We start from the raw sequence: 18,119 nt of genomic DNA, 5'->3' as shown, positions 1-18,119 counted from the left end.
GCGCTCAGCGCCGCCTGGCGGCGGGCGACGGCAGCTCCGGGCGCGCGCGGGGCGGCGGCCGCCGGGGGTCGCTGTTCCCGCGGCGCTCGGGCAGCCCGCGGCCCCGGAGAGGCGCCCGCGGGGTTGGGGGAGCGCCCCCGGCACGGGGAGAGCTCCGCGTCCGCGGCTGCCGAGGGACAGGTTCATCCACACAGGAGAGTAAACACCCAGAGTTCCGCCAGATCGGGTTTCAGCCTCCCCCCCGCCGCGCCCCGAGGGGCTACGCGGGGAGGGCGGCAGCCTGGCTTTGCTCTGGGGAAGGGCGCTCGTTGGAGGGGGCTCCGCAGCCTGCCCCGCGCTTCCAGTGCCCTTCGCTCAGGCTGTCACCTCTGCCGAGGGCAGCTGCGGGAACGGACAGGGCGCTCCCGGCGATGGCACTGCCTTCGTCGTGGTCCTCCTCTTCCTCCTCCTCTCCATGCCCCGCTGGGAGCGCTTCCAGGCAGCGGGAGCGCCGGGAGCCCAGGAAGCCGCCTCGCCACCCGGGACCGCTCGTGCCAAGAATCGGCGAAAGAGGCGGCACGCCCGCTCCCTCCCCCTACCCAGACCCACTCTAGCCGCCTCTCCGCGGGCTTCCCGGCCGGCGGGAGCAGAAATAGCCTTCCCTTTCCCTGGCAGCTCGCCCCCGCCCCAACACCTCCCCTTCCCCGCCGCAGCCGGGCCCGGAGTTCCCGGTAAACAGGCGGCTTCCCCGCCCGCCCCCCGCGGGGCTGCGGCCGCGGGCCGGGGACCCGCCTGACGAGAGCTGCGCCAGGGACATCAATATTTCAGTGGCTCCTCAGCGCGGTTCTAATTAAAGGTTCGGGCGATGCGCGCCCCCCCCCCCCCCCCCGTCCCCATCTTCCCGCCGCCGCCCCCTCCCACTCCAAACACACACACTTGGGACCGTCTCCTTACGTCGGAGAGCAGCGAAGGAGTGACTGAGCCCTGCCCGGGAGAACCGAACAGGGGGAGGGACGGGGGGGACCGGGGCGGGAAGGGAGAGAGGGCGGGAAGGGGGGGCTTGTGCAAGCAGCGACGCTCCCGAGGTTGCCAAGTGGACTTTTATTGTTTTCCACCCACTTCCAAGTCGATACTATCTGCCGTCTCATGTCCATCCTATAGCCTATATAAGCGGCTGCACTGGGGCTGGCGGCGATGGAGTAGTTTGTGGATACTGCGGGAGCGCAGGGACGGGAGGGGGGCGGGCGGGCCAGTCGCGGAATACTCGGACTCCCTGCCGTTCGCGGGCTGCTGCCGTCCGGGGGGAAGACACCTCGACGTCTGGGACGGAGACACAGGTAAAGCGGCTGGCGAGCGCCAGCAGCCTCCTTCCCCTGTTTCCCTCCCCACGCCCCCATCCCTCCCTCCCCGCCGGGCCGAAGCGCTGCGTACGGCGGGACCGGTGACAGCCCCCGGGCGGGAGCGGCCGCCGCCGGACCCCGCCAGGGATGGCAGCGCAGAGCCGCCGCACGGGGCGGCCGTGTGTGAGGGGCGCTCAGTCGTCCGAAGGCGAGCGGCTCCGGGCATGGTGCTGGCCGCTGCTCTTGCAGGGAAGGGGAGCGAGGAAAGGGGCAGAAAATGGGGAGACTGGCGGTGCTGTCCCCTGCCCCGGCCGGTTGCCCCCCAGCCGCGCACCTCCCGTCCCGCCGCTCCTGCCCGCAGCCCGGAGGCCCGCAGCGAGAGTGGGCACAGCTGTCGCGGCTCTCCGGCGGAAACTTCGGGGAAAGTTGTCGCCCCTCGCCCGTGCTCCTCCGCTCCGCTCCGCGGCGGGGCGGGGAGAGGCGGGGCGGAACGCCCGTCCCGCCGGGGATCTGCTCCGCCGGGGCACCCCCAGCCTGGCCCCGCTCAGGGGCTGCGCCTCCGCCTTCCCGCGGGGCCCGGCGCCGGCTGCGGGGAGGCCGAGCCGCGCTGCCCGCGGCGCTGGGCGGCTCTGCCCGCGGGGCGGGCGCTGTGGGGCGCGGGGGCAGCGGCGGAGCCCCGCGGACCCCCCGCCCCGTCGCGCTCCGCCAGCCCCCGCAGCCCGGAGCGGTCTGTGCCCCGCCTTGTGCAACCTGCCAGGCAGTCGCCGCTCTTTCGTCCGCTCGCGTTTCCGATTTCACCCCCACGAGTCTCCCCACTTTCGACCCACCCCCAATTTTCTCTTCCAGTGAAACAGGAGACCTCACATAGCAGCGGATCCTTCCTCTTCATCCCCTCATGCACTCTTCAGGTCGGACTGCAATGAGTGGACTGAGGTCTTCTGGGCTGCTGGGGCTTGTACTCTTAATGCTCTCAGCAGGATACTGCAAAGAAAAAACAGACTCCACAGATTTGAAGGACAAACAAAGTCTCTTAAATGTCATAATGGAGATTATTCAGGAACTGAAAAGGTACCACCTGGAGAAGGACAGTGGGATGCAGTACTTCTCCAAGCATGACTATAACTTGGATCGAAGGGAAGTGGCTGACTACGGAGGGTACCAGGACGAGCAGAGAGTTGGTAAGTCACAGTCCATTTTTTTTTTCCCTAGGGTGCCTCGGTGAGTTAGTGCATCAGGTTACTAATTTTGTATTAAGAATTCACCACTCGAAATACGTGCAGATTCCATTTGGTATCAGAAACAGACACAGATGGCAAATTTGGAATAGAAAACCTCCATTCACCTCTCAGAGCCTTTTACTCTCTGGATAATGAACTCAACTGAAAGTCCAACTTCCTGTGGCTTTGAACAAAACCTAATAATATGGGAAAAGACTTAAATGGGCTGGGATCAAAGAAACAAGGGATGAAAACGCTTTTTCCTGGAAGGTTACCGCTTATTATCATGTGCTTGGTTTAAGTGTTTCTTGGAAATGACCCTGGCAAGTATTCTCTTGCAGGACTGTAGTATGTCCTTAAAAACCTTACATATAGAAGTCTTCCCTGCAATTCGGCTTCACTGAACTGAGTTGTTCAGCCTGCTTGTTAGTTCCTTTTGTACTCCAGAGGTAGCACCTTTGAAATACTAGGGAACTGAGACTGTACTCCTCTGTCACTGTGCAGGCTGTGACCAGTTTGGGACACTCCTGCAGCCATCCTTCTGCTCGTTTGATTGGCTCCTCTCTAACCTGCTTAGTTTGGTGGTGTACTTCTGTGCACTCAGTTGAAACTTTAGTTCCTCCTGCTGCCATGTCTAATTTAGTGTTCCTGTCACTCCCAAGCCCCTGCAGCGTTACTGCTGCTCATCTGACCCCTCCAACTGAAAGTGACTTTCTGAATATTTTCCAGCAAATATCTACTCAACTTTTCCCAAGCTGGCTTTCATTTTGATAGTATGCTATTTATTTTTTCTTTATTGATTTTTTAAAGCTTCTTTGTACCTTTTTGCCATTCTCATTCATACTCAAATACCCTCATAATTTGCATTTATAGGTGGTTGTCATGAAGATGTTGATTCTCTATTTGGATGATTGATGAATGCTCAGAGGAAGACAGTTCTTTTCCCCTTAAGGTCAACACAGGAGAGAACATTTTGTTTTACAAGTGTTGAAGAGTCAAAGAGGCCAGATTAAGCAGGGAACTGTGATGTGCACAACTCTAAATCTCATCTTGGAACATGGGCATAGTTTTGGTCACCCTGTTGGTGCAAAACTTCTGGCTTGTGTAGAACAGTTACCTACAAAATTAATAATCCTACTTCAGAGCAGATTAGGTGGTAGTGTTGTTACTGATTTCAAAGCAGGATTTTTCATTCTGTTATTATGATGGAGTTTTTCCCAGCAACTCTGGAAAGGAACTACTAGTTAGAGTCTTTCATTTCAGTTTTGGCATCACTTTCCTAGTGAGCTTGTCCCATGGGAAGTTTCTGAGTGAAGCATGTGTGTTTTTAATGCTCTTCATGACATAATTAGGTCAAATAGGATAAGGTCAATTTTACTTACACCGACTAAAGTTAGAAGTAAATGAAGAATGACTTTCGAGAAGTGTCTAAATTCACAAATGAATCGGATCTGGATGGAAATGCTCTCTGCTTTATATCTGATAAGAGGTGCCAGGGGAATGAAAAAGGCTGCTCAGGCATTCATGGTCAAGTAAATAAAGCACCATATAGTGTATCATACACAATCAGCACTAAGCCATCAGCATAGAGTTTGTAACGGAAAGCAATCAAAGATAGCTGTAAATCAGGAAGTCACAAGCAGGGGTTAGGGCTAAAATGGATTTCAGTAAACTAGTTTCATTTTGCCATCTGCTGAACACAAAACACAAGGCGGTAAACCACAAACATAGGGAGCCAGAAGAGAGCAATTTGCTTGGAATAATTTCCTGTGAATTTTATTTACTGCTGGGGGAGGGAGATGAGATTCCTGTAAGTAGATCAATCCAGTTCCATGATTACAGTAGAGCAGTGCTTCTACAGACATACCTGGGACAGAGTAGTAGTTACATTTGCATTAGAGAATTAGAGGACACAACCCCGGGCTGGAATATACTGTTGAGTCTTTATCACTCGTGTAATATGAAAGAATTTAAATCTAGGTAAACTTGATAATGTAGTTCATAGAGAGCTAGAACTGACTCTTACTTAATAACCATCATCATTAATGATTTCTCACCTAACAGACATTGTTCCATCAGTACTGTGTTTCACAGAGCATTTTTCAAGGTCTCCCTATGTAAAGTTACTGCTTGCAATGTGGCCTACTGTATGCAAAGGACTTTTGCCCTCCATGCACCTGCCAAGACATACTGGTGATGTTGCTGGACAGAGTATTCCCTGTCTTCATACTATGCTTGGCAAGCATAGGTCTAGTGCAGCACAGTAACACTATTCTTTTTTCTGTCCCACAGAAATAGTTCCCAGAGATCTGAGGATGAAAGACAAGTTCTTGAAGCATTTAACAGGTATGTTTTAATTTTGCATTGGTATCCGTATTTCACATACATACCATAAGCTACACTGCTTTACTTGTGAGCTGTGCTGATTCATAACTTATTTTTTCTTTATCTTGCAGGTCCACTCTACTTTAGTCCAAAATGTAGCAAACACTTTCATCGGCTTTATCACAATACAAGGGATTGTACCATCCCAGCATGTAAGTAACAAATGCAAGCACATCCCTAAAACGAGAGGAAACTCTAAAATTTATTAGTTCTATCAAGTATCAGTAGTGATACAATGTCAGAATGCATTTCCTGCAAAGAAAAATTTGGACTGCTGTAAAATGTACTAAGGATTCTCTACAGCTTTGCTAGAATAGCATCAGCATTATAGAGAGAAAAATGGAAGTAAAACTTTTTCATTGCAAATACACTGTGTAGAATGGCTGTAAACACTGCATCCTTAGGTACTGATATATTTGCCTCATGGGTTCCAAACCATGTGTTTGTTTTTCCTCTCACAAATATCTCATATTTAATTTTTAGTGCTGTAAATTCAAGACAGGATCACAAATCCAGGTGGGGTTATTTTACTTTTCATTGATTATATATGTAGGACACATTTTATAGACATTTTCTATTTTGACTATTCAGCTACCAATCTACCAGTGATGTTGACAGTGAATCTTTGCAATGCTTGTCTTTGGGGAATTATAAAAGTATAACTTGTTAGCTTAGGAAAAAAAAAAAGTGCTGATGGACACAACTAAGGAAAAGCCACTTATGATACCTCATCACTGTTGGCAGCACAGAGAATTAAATAAAAATCAAACACTGACATTTATCAGTCAGTAGATGTGACTCCAGATTCATGCTGAGGTGGACCTGTTGAGTAAGCAGATGCTATTTTAGTACAGCCTTTTCAGAATGGAAGCACACTTTATTTTACTTGTCTGAGGTCAGCCAGTTGGGTCAGTAGCAGAGCTGGGAATAGAAACAAGAGTTACAGATTCCAAGTTTCTAGTATTAATAAATATTTCAGTCCAGTGCATTTTAAAGGCATATTTGGTAAGAATTGTGCACATTTTCTCTATTTGTAAGGCTTCAGATCAGGAATTCCTTGGAAAGACAAGGATTTCTAGAAGATAGGTAACCAGATCACTCTCTGTTTACATGGGTGGAGATGTGAGTTGTTCATAACTTGTCTGTTCTGAAAAAGAAATGGTCATATTACCTTTTTCCTAGGGATCACAACAAAAACATCATTTGGCTCAGCACTAATGAGTATTCCAAGCTGTGAAGCTAAAAACTAGTTGGCCTTAAAGGCTCTAAATTAGCCTTTTCCTCCTGACAGGTGACATATCCACCAACATAATGTCTGGATAATGGAGGATCATTTGTATGAGTGGCAGTTGTACCATAACTATGCTGTGAGTTGGGATTGTTAACATTACATCTCCAGAAAACATTAGATGTAGTTACCCATTAATGAAATAATGCCTAACAGAAGTGAACATCACTTACTGGGCTGGACTGACTAGCATCTCTTTAAAGTAACTTTCTTCTAGGAAAATGAGACAAACAGCCTGCTTTAATTCTTCATGCACAGAACAATGTTACTTTTTGATGATATCCTGACTTCAAATTATACTGTTCCTTGTGTGTAGAGATCCGAAGGCCAAACAGCAAAGAAACCAAAAGTGTCTCTGATGCTGCAGTGTGGTGGTAGCCAGTACAAAAGCATTGTGTTGGCATACTTTCTAGTACTTTGTACAGTGTAGTAGCATTGATACCTGAAAAATAATTTACTTTTCTGTCTGTCCATAACCAACTTTCAAAATACTTGCTTTCAGTTTTTCATGCAAATGAAAAAAAAAAAAGCCTTTTGAATAATTTCTTTAGTTTTGCATTGGTTCTGTGTCTTACTATGAATGCATCAAAGAGTTGAGGATACCTAAAATATGAACAACTAACAATAGGACTTCAGTGGAAAAAACATTTTTACTAGTTTTAAGATGAAATGTCATACTCCTATGAATGTTTATGATGTGGTCATCTACTTGGGCTGGACTTAAAATTTGTATGAATATAAGATGTTATTTGTCTAATTTAAGTGTTCCCAGGAAGAAAATCTGTTGGAGAGTGGCATTACTTAAGTTGACAGACTTGCTCATTGAAGGCTGGATTTAAAGGTGGATGAGCACTATTTATTCCTTCTCTAATATGGAAATACTAGAGTCACATGTTTAGATCCTGCACGGAAGCACAGGCACAGATGTATAAATTTTAATACATACATACATACACTTGGAGAGCCTCCAAGCACTTTCACGCTGTTTGTTTACAGATAGAACATGTGCAGAAGTCAGTTGCATAGTTAGACGTGCCTTTAGACATGGCTTTTAGTTATTACCCAATTTTTACACATTCCTCTTTTAAGTCAAAGGAGTTGATTTTTATTCTGTTGCAAACGAAGATATTCATTGAACTTTGCTATGACACTAATTTGCACACTGAAAATGATTTTGATTTTTAAAGGCAAATTTGATTACTTTGGTAATCTAGTCATGCTTTTTTTTCCATACAGACTATAAAAGATGTGCCAGGCTTCTTACTCGATTGGCAGTAAGCCCTATGTGCATGGAAGGATAAAGGTAAGCTTTTTCTTAGCAGAAATGACATCCCACTGCATAGCAAAGCAGCAGATGTTGTGTTTCATACATGAAAATTCATGGGAGTATAATAACAACTGTCCTTTAGATAAGGTATTCCGGTCCCAGAGGACTTGAAGTAACTGGCTTAATCTGGCAAAATTTGGCATTAAGGAAAGGGTACCCCCTACTGGAAGTCCTTACATAAACATCCATGTGCATCATCTGTGAATTATTTATAGCAGCATACAGTTAGCAGATAGTGAATTTGTTGTTACAGAACAAAACACAGCAGCTGTGGCTTATTTTTCAAGAGTTTACTCAGTACACAATTGCCTGTATCGGCAGCAGCAGCCACCCTTTTATGTGTGCAGCTGTTGATCTGTGCTGTACTCAGTAGTATGAGTTAATATATACATAGCTATACACATCAAAGCTTCATAAATGCAGATAGGTTACAGGTGCTTTTACAGTAATTCAGTTAAAAGGTATTGACAGTAGCATTGATAAACTATCTTCAAGCTTTTCGTATTTTTTGGGATTTCCTTGTGTACACCTCTCATGTCTATAGGTTAATTCCCTGCTTCTTTGCCTAGATGGGCCTATATTTCCCACAAATACTTGGGAAATTTCATCATGCACCAAAATAAAAACAAAAGCCTATCAACCAAACCAAAAATTACTCCCAAACTATGTATAGAGAACTGTAACACAAGAATACAGAAGGACTAATTTACATTCTGTTTTCATCCTTTACCTGAGACAAAATGTGATCTTGGATAAAGGGATGAATAATAACCATGTAGATTTGTCAGTAACAAATGCTGTCAAACCAAGATGCTTTAACTCTGTGACAGAAGACACATCTTATGGAAGGAATCTGTGAGAAAAGTAATAAATATTAAGCATTTTATTTTATTTTATTTTAAGTGTTGATACTGTTTTGCACTTCACTCTCACAAGCAAGCTGGGGAAATAGGATCAAGATAAATATAAAAATGACTGGAAAAAACCACCCAAATTGTTAGTGCTTCATTGTCAAAACTGGAAAAATGTACTGACCAATGTCACAGGGTTTCATTATGGGTTTGGTATTGTTCAGCATTTCCATTAATAACTTGGGTAGTAGAATACTGTATTAATGTATTTCAGTATTACAGGATAAGCAACCATGATACAGTACAACCTTGAAATTAAAAATAATCTTGGAAAATAAGCCAAATTGTCTAAAACCAGGATAAAAAATAAAGAGCAGAATTATTAAGTCTTGTAGGATTATTCAACTGCAGAAATACATGGAATTTGGTGAATAGTTAAATAGTGCTCTTGAAAACAGAGGTTGTTGTGGACTGCAAACTAAGCAAGTCAGCAGTGTTACACTTGAAGAAAGTCAAACAATACTGGAATGTGTAAGTAGAATCATTGTTTATGAAACTCTTGACACAATTACTGTTACTGGAATATTATATTTAATTAAAGGCACCACACTTGAAGACATACAGGTTCTTTAGTATGAGTCCAAAGAAGAGCAACATGGATGACCAAAGGTTTAGAAAACTCAGTATACAAGAACAGTTACAGGAATTAGGATTATTTAATCTAAAGAAAACATGACTGCAGGAAAACCGATGGAGCTATTCAATTTCATGAAAGGTTTCTACAAGTCATTCTCTCTATATAGTCTGGATAAATGAGATTTAATTTGTTTAACTTTGCAAATAGGTGAATAATATTATTCACATATTATAATATTATTACCAATACTAGTAAGCAGATACATCAGAGTGTGAAATTCTTTTCTCCCATTCTTTAGAAAATTTTATCTGTATCTTAACAACCTGCCATGTAAACATGAAATTGTAATATGGAGGAATAGCAACTAAAGTAGTTCACATCTCAAGCTGGGAGTCTATTTAAAAATATCCTTTCCTCAAACAGCCTTTGATCAACATATTTCAATGTCAGCAACAACTGTCCACTTCTTTTATTCACACAGACACAAATCAGTGTTGGTAGACTCCTTAAGCAGCCTCACTTAGCAGAAAGGAGGACTATCCTCTACCACATACATCTGGAAATGCACAGGTGTCTGTAGGATTAAACCTCTTCTCCTCAAGGCTTTCCCACTGCATCAGTTAAATTTGTGTAAAACAAATTAGGTTTCCTGTTTTGTTCAGTATCTGATTTTTGTTTCATTGCAGGTTTATAAGTGGGCTGGGCTATAGTTGGACTATTACTTTGGCAAACTGGTAGTTTTGTTGTATTTTTCAGATCTGTGGTCCATGTTTAGAGATCAATTTGGAGAGAAGAAAAAATAAAAATTTATTTTTATTTGTACTTACAATGCATTTTGGACTAGCACAGCTTTAAAGCACACAAGACATTGAAACTGAGAGCTAAGATCAAACAAGAAAATAGTATGTGAAAAGAGGAGTTAGACATGATGTTACTGTCACAACATATTCCTATGTGGCACATGTGTGTTTATGGTGTGACATGTCTTGTGGAGCCTTAACTTTTTTCAAGTATCCTATACCTATGTAACGGAGCTCCATCTTCTCTTTTATTTAGAGTGTATGTTCCCTTTCTGCCTGTCCTACAGACATGAGCAATGCAGGGACCCAGTAAAAGCCCTTCAGCTTGTTGAGATTGCATGAGTGAAGCCAGAGCAGCAGATTTGTATTATCACATCTCTCAATCTCTCAGTACTACTTTCCTTCTTTCCCTTCCTTTTTTTTTCTTTTTTTTTTTTTTTTCCCCAGTCATCCTCCCAGGCTGTATTCCCTGGCTGGCACCAGTTCCATCTCTAATTAATTTTATTCTGTAACCCCTCTCATGGTCAACACAGCTATGCTAGAGTCTTGTCCTTGATGCTTCTTTTTTTTGTTCTTTTCTTCAGCCTTCTTCTTCTGCCAGCTTCCTAATAGTTCCCATATTCCATGCTTGCTTTGCTCCACTCCATGCAGATACATCCCACAACTGTTAAGTTGTCCATATCTGCAGTAGGTAAGAGATGCCAGGAACACAATTCCCAAAGTCTTCACATAAATAAAGTTCACAATTCAGATAATGAGCAGTTCTGGTGACAGACAGTGATGAATCTGAAAACCCCTTTGACAGCATGTGTCACAGCCACTTTGGCTACAGTCATACAGATTTTACTGCTTCTGTTGGAAAACTGCTGGTGCTATTGTTGGTGCTCCATCCCTTTTCCTTTACCAGTTCTATACATGCTTGCTAGAGACCAACACTGATCTCATAACTTACTCTGAAAACTCCTTGCACTGTGAGAAGTTCAGGGACTAAGGGCTGCATTATCACATCTTATTACATACATCTGTTTTGAAGATTTCTTCTAATTTCTGTACTGACAAATATTAATGTAGTTTTAAAAATTTTTAAAGCATCTGCAGTTATTTCAAATAAAGTAAAACTAATGACACATTTTTACACTAAAAGATACCAGACTGGTGCAAGTAGTTGGAATCTCAGGCTATGCAGAGAAAATGAGGTTTATATATTATAAAAAATTTGTTAAAGAAATCTACCAGTTGCTTGTTCCCTTAAGATGCAGATGCAAATAATTAATATTTCTACATACAGGTCATATACTTGTTGCAAAATTTGTAATACGCTTAAAACTGAAATTTCGTTTGGAACTCCAAAAAATCTGTGTAAACTCCTCAAGAGGTATTGACCATACTAGTAATGTATGAGACAAATGCTAGATAAAATTGGAAATACAAGATAAAATTGGAAACTTAAAATACTCCACTAAATAATCCATTCCTATACACCGTATTATATATCTCTTTTTTCAAATTATTTTTAAACCGAGATATTTGGGCACTTGAATTTTGCTTCAAATATTTTGTAACAATGGAAACAACAACCCTTAATTGCATTCTCCCTTAGACTCCTGCTTTCTCAGAGTAACATCGAGTGCATTGAAATGTCAGACACTTGAATTCCATATAAAAGTCAAGGTGAAATTAAGGTGAGAGGATTGTGTATTATTCAGTGAAGGCCTGTTTTTTTCTAGAAAGTATAGCTTGATCTGTTTTACACAGCTGCTCAGGGCATGTTCAATCACCTCTTCATGATGCCAGGAATTGGTTCCCAAGTTAACTAATTTAAAACTTTTCTCAGAACTACTTTGAGTTAAAAAGGCAGCCAGTGTGCATGGTTACTAGTGTGGCATCATCCAGGTTTATTAAAAGGCAGCTCAGTTTTCCTTGCTGCGAGATGTCTGTGGCTAGCACCAGATGGAACATTCAGAGCTTTATAATCTTCAGTGCACGGATCTCTGTGATCACATTACAGCAGAATTCCAGCTGGGTGTGCACACTTGAGAAAATAATTTTTTATATGTAAGTATGAGGAGGTTCTGCTACAAAATCCTACTGGCACAGTGTTTTAAAGTTTATATTGATATTTAAACCACTACATTCTTTTCATATAGATTAGCTTGTTCTTACAGAGTTTATCATCATGCACAGGTAATAACCAGAATCAAATCTGGAAAGCTGCAATATGCCTTTACAATAGTTTTCATGTGTGCTTTTAAAAATTAGCACAGTTGGCTGGGGAGTTGTGTAGTTACCTATGTTCTCAACAGAGGCTGCAGTCAAATTGCATTCAGGCTCTCCACTAAGACTATCCATCATCCTTCAGCTAAGTTCCAGCCTAATATTCCTAGACTGATGCACACAACAACTATATGAAATAAATAAATAAAAAAAAAAGAGTAGAACAGATTTATCAATGCTAAAAACCTGGGGTCTGTTCAAGGGTTTCTGAAAACACCAGGGGTTTAGAAAACTGTGATTAGCTGATTCAAAACTGTCAAGTTCCCCTACAAAAGCAAGTGTAGATGAGATGACAAATGAGCATCCTAACCACTGTTTTTCACCACCAGTGAGCTGCATATTCCCATTAGTAATGAAAAAAGTTTTTATTACATTTTCAGTGTTTAACTTGTCGATTGTACCACACACTGATCAAACCAAAAGCATGTTGATTTCTTCTAAACATCACTTTTTAACATCATAGCTTAAATAGGGTACAGTAGGAGCATACATACAGAAAATAAGCTAGATGAAAATGCAAGACAAGGAAAATTTACATCAGTTTCCCCCTCTAAGAAAGGATTTAAAAAAAAAAAAAAGGTAATTGTCCTATCTGCAAAGCCAGAAAAAAACCCTAGATTACATTAAGATTTTCTGTAACATCATTACATTTCCTAAACAGCTTTCAAAAATTGCAAAACTAAATGTTTAAATACTACTAACAAGTATTTCTGTATGCACCAATAGCTTGATTTTCAATGGATTATGTCAAGTCCAACTGACTTTGCATACAAATGATTCCATTACAAATTATACTTAAGCAGTAGAAAAGGTAGAGAAGCTCAGAGTATCAGAGAATTCACACTGATCATGGGGAAGACAGCTACCTATGTTCAGACAGACAGTATGAAAGTTTTAACTGTGAAAAATATCATCAGCAGAATTCTGGTATCAGATTATCACAGGTTTTCTATTTCTACCACGGATTTTTGATGGCTGTAAGACACCAAAGCTTCATCTGGGTCTGTTTGCATGTAAGAGTCTTTCAGGTGTGTAGTTCCTGCTGACTGAAAAAACATTGTACATTTTTATTTCTAAGTAAGAACAACAACAGGCATAGAAACACTTGAAACTGGGTGGACAAACTTGGAACATTCAGTGCTCACCTGTCTAGAAAGAGGATAGACTTCTAGATATGTGTATGTTACACTACATTTTCTTACAAGCTTTAAAGGTGTGGGGGAGTGAAAACCTTCACTGCTCAACTTCTGAATCAACATTTCTAGAGTACAGACAAAATACATACATAAGCAGTGTGGAAACCTGTAATTTTGTATTGGTGATTTTGATATCAGTGCCATAGGCATGACTGTGATTTCATTCCAAGACACTCTTCTGGAAGACTTCAGGCAGCAAACTGAACCTCTGCAGCTCCTGCTTAGTTTGTCGTGGCTCAGTGTTGGCATGTTCCAGGGGCTACAGTTATACAACCGACTCTTAAAAAGTTATTTCTATTTGTTTCTTGTTTATATGAATCCTAGTTTCTTCACAAAAGGGCCCAATGAAACACCATATCCTTCCTAGATCCTTCAAACTGGACACACCATGAACAGCTGCTGACAGCAAGGCATTTAGACAGCATTTTGCAGTCTGTTAATGCTATTCCTGAGGTTTATTCACTTCTTGACTTCACAGATGCAGTCATTGGAACAGATTAACTATGAGCACATTTTTAATAGGTAGAATTGGGTTTCCCCAGTGTCTATCAAAAATGAATCATCAGAAAAAGTTATGCTTTCCAGAATTTTAGCCTTGATTAACAAAGAAAGCATTAATGTTTCAGTCAGGCTGATAGGAACTGAGGTAAATCTAAAATTCACTACTGATCTTTCCAAAGTTATTACTGAATTCTCCAGTTTTATTTGCTATTTTCATGATGATAAACATGTTTTCAAACACATGTATGTGAGTATAAAAATTATGAAAGTCAATTTCTTCTTTCTTTTAATCCACCAGATGTTATTACCACTACAAGGAACACTAAGAACCAAGAGAAGTGCCTTGGAAACCAACAGGGAAACAGAACTTACTACCTTTTAGCGAATTCCATTGTGAACAAGAGATTTATTTTTGCAGATTGACAGACTACTTCCCATAATTCTTTTAACATGCATTTTGTATGTCATTGACAGTTTGCAGATTGACATTCTTTACAGTAGTGTAACTGCCAGTAGTACTTAATGCTCCATACTTTAAAACACACTACAATTGATGTGTAATGCTGCCAAAAATTATGTAAACACAGATATTTCACCAAGAAAATTCATGTTCTGTTGCTTAATTCTACAGTTTTAAGGAATGTTTGTTTGTATATCTAGAACTACTAAAGATCTGCTCCACAGTAGTTGTGGTCACTTGATATCCTTCATGCTTATGCAATTTTTTAAAAGTTTGGTTAAAACAGACTTGCATTGGGGTCACATTGTACCCTGGAGTACAAACTGCATGACAAACAGGAATGTTATTCCAAGTAGACATACTTTTTGGGACAGTGGAGCATGGATTTTGTACACAAACACAAGCTGCCATTAATTTACTTTATATAATAAATGTATAAAACATTCCAGCGAACGTGCAATATGTAAATACTGTAAATAACAAGCATAAGTAATAAAGTGTTTGGTATTAAGTTGTTCTCAGTTTGCTTTCTGGTCACTGAATCCAGCTAAACAAACTACTTTCTGGCAGCTACTATCATTTATCCACACTTAACATCTCATTCCACAGAGTTCACTTGTGTAAGAAGGAAAGGTGTACTCACTTCAGACTTCAGTAACCTGGACACCCTGGATTTATGAGGATGGATAGATCTGTGTGTTTCAAACCCACAGAATGCCCAGACTATGAGGCTGCTCAAATTCTCTACAGCATTATAAAATGGAATATTTTTTAAGACTAACAGATGTTGTGAGGTTTTTGTTTGGGTTTTGGCTTTGGTTTGGGGAGGGGGTTTTTGTTTGTTTTTTAATAATGTGCAGTCTGTTCATGATACTGCAAAGCAATCTAATCAGAACATATCCAGGAAATCATTTGAGTCTTGTAGATTTTTTAAAGAGTTAGTGTTACTCCAAAAACTTTGGCATCCATTTCCCTTTCTTCCTTAAATCAGATATTAAATCCAGTTGTCACAGTAAAATAACTAAAACAGGAAGAAAAATTTTATGTGCAACCTATAAATCCATGTATTGAAGTTGCATGGCCAGGTTTTGGTATTGCAGGGGCTACAGGGGTGGCTTCTGGGACCATCTGCTAGAAGCTTCCTCCATGTCCAGCAGAGCCAATGCCAGACAGCTCCAGGACGGATGCGCCCCTGGCCAATCAGAAATGGTAACACCTATGGGATGATACAGTTGAGAAGGGAAAAGTTACTGCACAGTTGTAATTTCAGCCAGAGAAGAGCAGGATGAGAACATGAGAGGAACAGCCCTGCAGACACCAGGGTTGGTGCAGAAGGAGGGGCAGGAGGTGCTCCAGGCACCAGAGCTGAGATTCCCCTGCAGCCCGTGGTGCAGCCCATGGTGAGGCAGCTGTGCTCCTGCAGCCCATGGGGATCCACAGGGATGCAGAGATCCACCTGCAGCCCATGGAGGAGACCCACACTGGAGCAGGAGGATGCCTGAGAGAGGAGGCTGTGACCCTGTGGGAGGCCCGTGCTGGAGCAGGGTCCTGGCAGGGACCTGCAGGCCTGTGGAGAGAGGAACCCACACTGGAGCAGGTTTGGTGATGGGATTTGTGACCTGTGGGGGACCCAGGCTGGAGCAGACTGTTCCTGAGGGACTGCTCTGGACTGCTCTCTGTTCAAAAGCGATCCACACTGCAGTAGGTTGGGGAGGGAATTGGTGCCTGTGCAATAGAGAAGTTGAAGTTCATAGAGAACTATTTCCAGTGGGGTGGACCCAATGTTGGAGTAGGGGAAGGACTCTTCTCCCTGAGCAGCAGCAGAAACAACCTGGGATCGACTGTCCATAACCCCCATTCCCATCTCCCTGCACTGCTGGGGGGGAGGTAGAGCTGGAAGGAGTAGTGGGGGAAAGGTATTTTTAAGGTCTTATTTTACTTCTCATAACCCTGCTCTGAATTTGTTAGTAATAATTTCAGTTAAAATCCCTAGCATGAGTCTGTGTTGCCCATGACACTATTTGGTGAGTGACCTCTCCCAGTTCTTATCTCAATCCATGAACCTTTCATTTTATTTTCTGCCCCCTGTCCAGTTGCAGAGGGGAACAAGAGAGGAGCTCTGGTGGGTGCCTGGCATCCAGCCAGGGCAAACCAACCAAGGAACTATTTTTATCTTAACATGGCATTTATAGTTTCCATTCTATACTCAGTTTGAACCACAAAATGTAAAACTAAAACCAAACACGATCCTCCCCACCCTGAGAATGATAGGAGCTGAGATTCTGGAAACTGACACTTCAGAGCCTTCAGCATCCAACTCTTCAGAAGAAAAAATGGCAGAAGTACAAAATCCCATCCTGGAATGTGGCTGTATTTAGCAGGGGAGAAATACATATTTTAATTTGCTTTCAGTGATGACTACATGCCAAGTTCCACATCTCAGTGGGTCCAATACAGGCCTGCAGAAAACATGGTTGTTAAAGGTATCAACTCCTATGGGATTCACTAAAGCTGCTTATCTGCAGTAAACGTGGGTGGAACTCTGCTTCGCTGTGGTTCCACTGACCAGACCACAGACTAATACTTAACATAGGAGTTTAAAATCTTGTGAAGCTTTCTTTTTCTAGTAGGATACCCAAAACCTGGCTAAACAAAAACCTTCTAGAAAATCTCCTTGTAAAAGGGAAATGGAAACTTACTAATTATTTAATTAATTAATATAAATAAATTAATCCCCTAGAAGTTTTCTCTAGATTTAGCAGAAATCATCATGCTCTGACAGAAAACACACCTATACTAGATTATAGCAGACTTTTTTTTTAGTCTTAACTTTACCACTTACAACAAGCTGTGGGGGCAGGGAGGGAGAAACAGGAGTCATTCTGTATTTTTCATTCAAAATTACATTTTTCATGAGTGGTATTTTGGATGTGTGAGCGCTTAGTCATCTGTATGATACATGATTTGTGTCTTAATCCTGTTTTCACTGTTTCTCCTTGAATCCAAATAATGGTTCTGTGCAACAGTCTTTTCTGAAGGCAATCCCTGTTCTGTATTCTGGGCTTCTGCAAATTTGTATAAAATACCATAGTGTTCCTTCCCCTCTTCCATTAAAAAACCCTACTAATTATAAAAGTAAATCAACCAGCTTTTTCCTCCTTGTAGAGGTGGTGAATTATTAGGTCACTGGATTGCTTGCTGAAAGTCTGTCTCAAGGTTGAAACTTTTAAAATGTGAACTGAATTTAACACGAGTTTCGACTTAGTATCACTTTACAGGAAGATTCCTAAGCCCAGTGAAGGTAAACAACCATATCCCTCTTATTTCCTTTGTTACCCTAGCAGCTCAAAGATAAAGATTTAAGACCTTTCAATCTTAGCCTTAATATGCAGGAAACTATAGGCTGAATTCCTACATAGCCATGAATGGGAAAGCACAAACCATCATGTTCTCCATCTTATGAGCTATTTTACTTTCACTGGAATATTTGAAATGGTCATTCTGGGAGGGACTAACACAAGATTATGCCTAAATAGTTCCACCTTTGAGGTTAGTGCATCAAACCACATTTAGGATGTTTCATGCCTAACTGCCCATCATTTTCCCTATTTACTTTGCCAAAACAATCAATAAAGAAATTGAAAATTATTTTTCCAGAGTCAGTACTTAATTGGATCTGAAATTGTGCATAACTCTTTGTCCCTGAAAAGTGAAACAGCTATTAGCTTGCAATTCCTAGCTTGTTTTTAGAAGTCAAAACTGATGGTAATGCAATAATGCACAAAGATTCTGATTTCTGTATTTAAGTATTCCTTCTACCATCCGCCTTTTCTAAGCAAGTTCAGAAGTTTTATGTCTGATTGA

The 18,119-nt window shown here is 42.0% G+C and overlaps 1 protein-coding gene across 1 annotated transcript; it reads left to right on the top strand.

The window, feature by feature from the left end:
• The first annotated feature begins 2,214 nt into the window (after window positions 1–2,214).
• ALKAL2 (ALK and LTK ligand 2) lies at window positions 2,215–14,766 on the top strand. The gene is made up of 5 exons (XM_059842814.1): window positions 2,215–2,497; window positions 4,829–4,882; window positions 4,993–5,073; window positions 7,446–7,512; window positions 14,094–14,766. Exons 1-4 carry the CDS (start codon window positions 2,215–2,217, stop codon window positions 7,508–7,510), a joined length of 483 nt encoding a protein of 160 aa, XP_059698797.1. The 3' UTR covers window positions 7,511–7,512; window positions 14,094–14,766.
• Window positions 14,767–18,119: the final 3,353 nt, after the last annotated feature.

The sequence above is a fragment of the Haemorhous mexicanus genome, chromosome 3 (genome assembly GCF_027477595.1).
Source record: "Haemorhous mexicanus isolate bHaeMex1 chromosome 3, bHaeMex1.pri, whole genome shotgun sequence".
In the NCBI taxonomy this organism is placed as follows: domain Eukaryota; kingdom Metazoa; phylum Chordata; class Aves; order Passeriformes; family Fringillidae; genus Haemorhous; species Haemorhous mexicanus.
This window is presented reverse-complemented; position numbering and strand designations above follow the sequence as displayed.

Coding starts and splice junctions, on each gene's coding strand:
- ALKAL2 (XM_059842814.1), top strand. CDS start 2,215: ATGCACTCTTCAGGTCGGACTGCAATGAGTGGACTGAGGTCTTCTGGG. Junction 2,498..4,828: donor CCAGGACGAGCAGAGAGTTG/GTAAGTCACAGT, acceptor TCTGTCCCACAG/AAATAGTTCCCAGAGATCTG. Junction 5,074..7,445: donor GGATTGTACCATCCCAGCAT/GTAAGTAACAAA, acceptor TTTTCCATACAG/ACTATAAAAGATGTGCCAGG.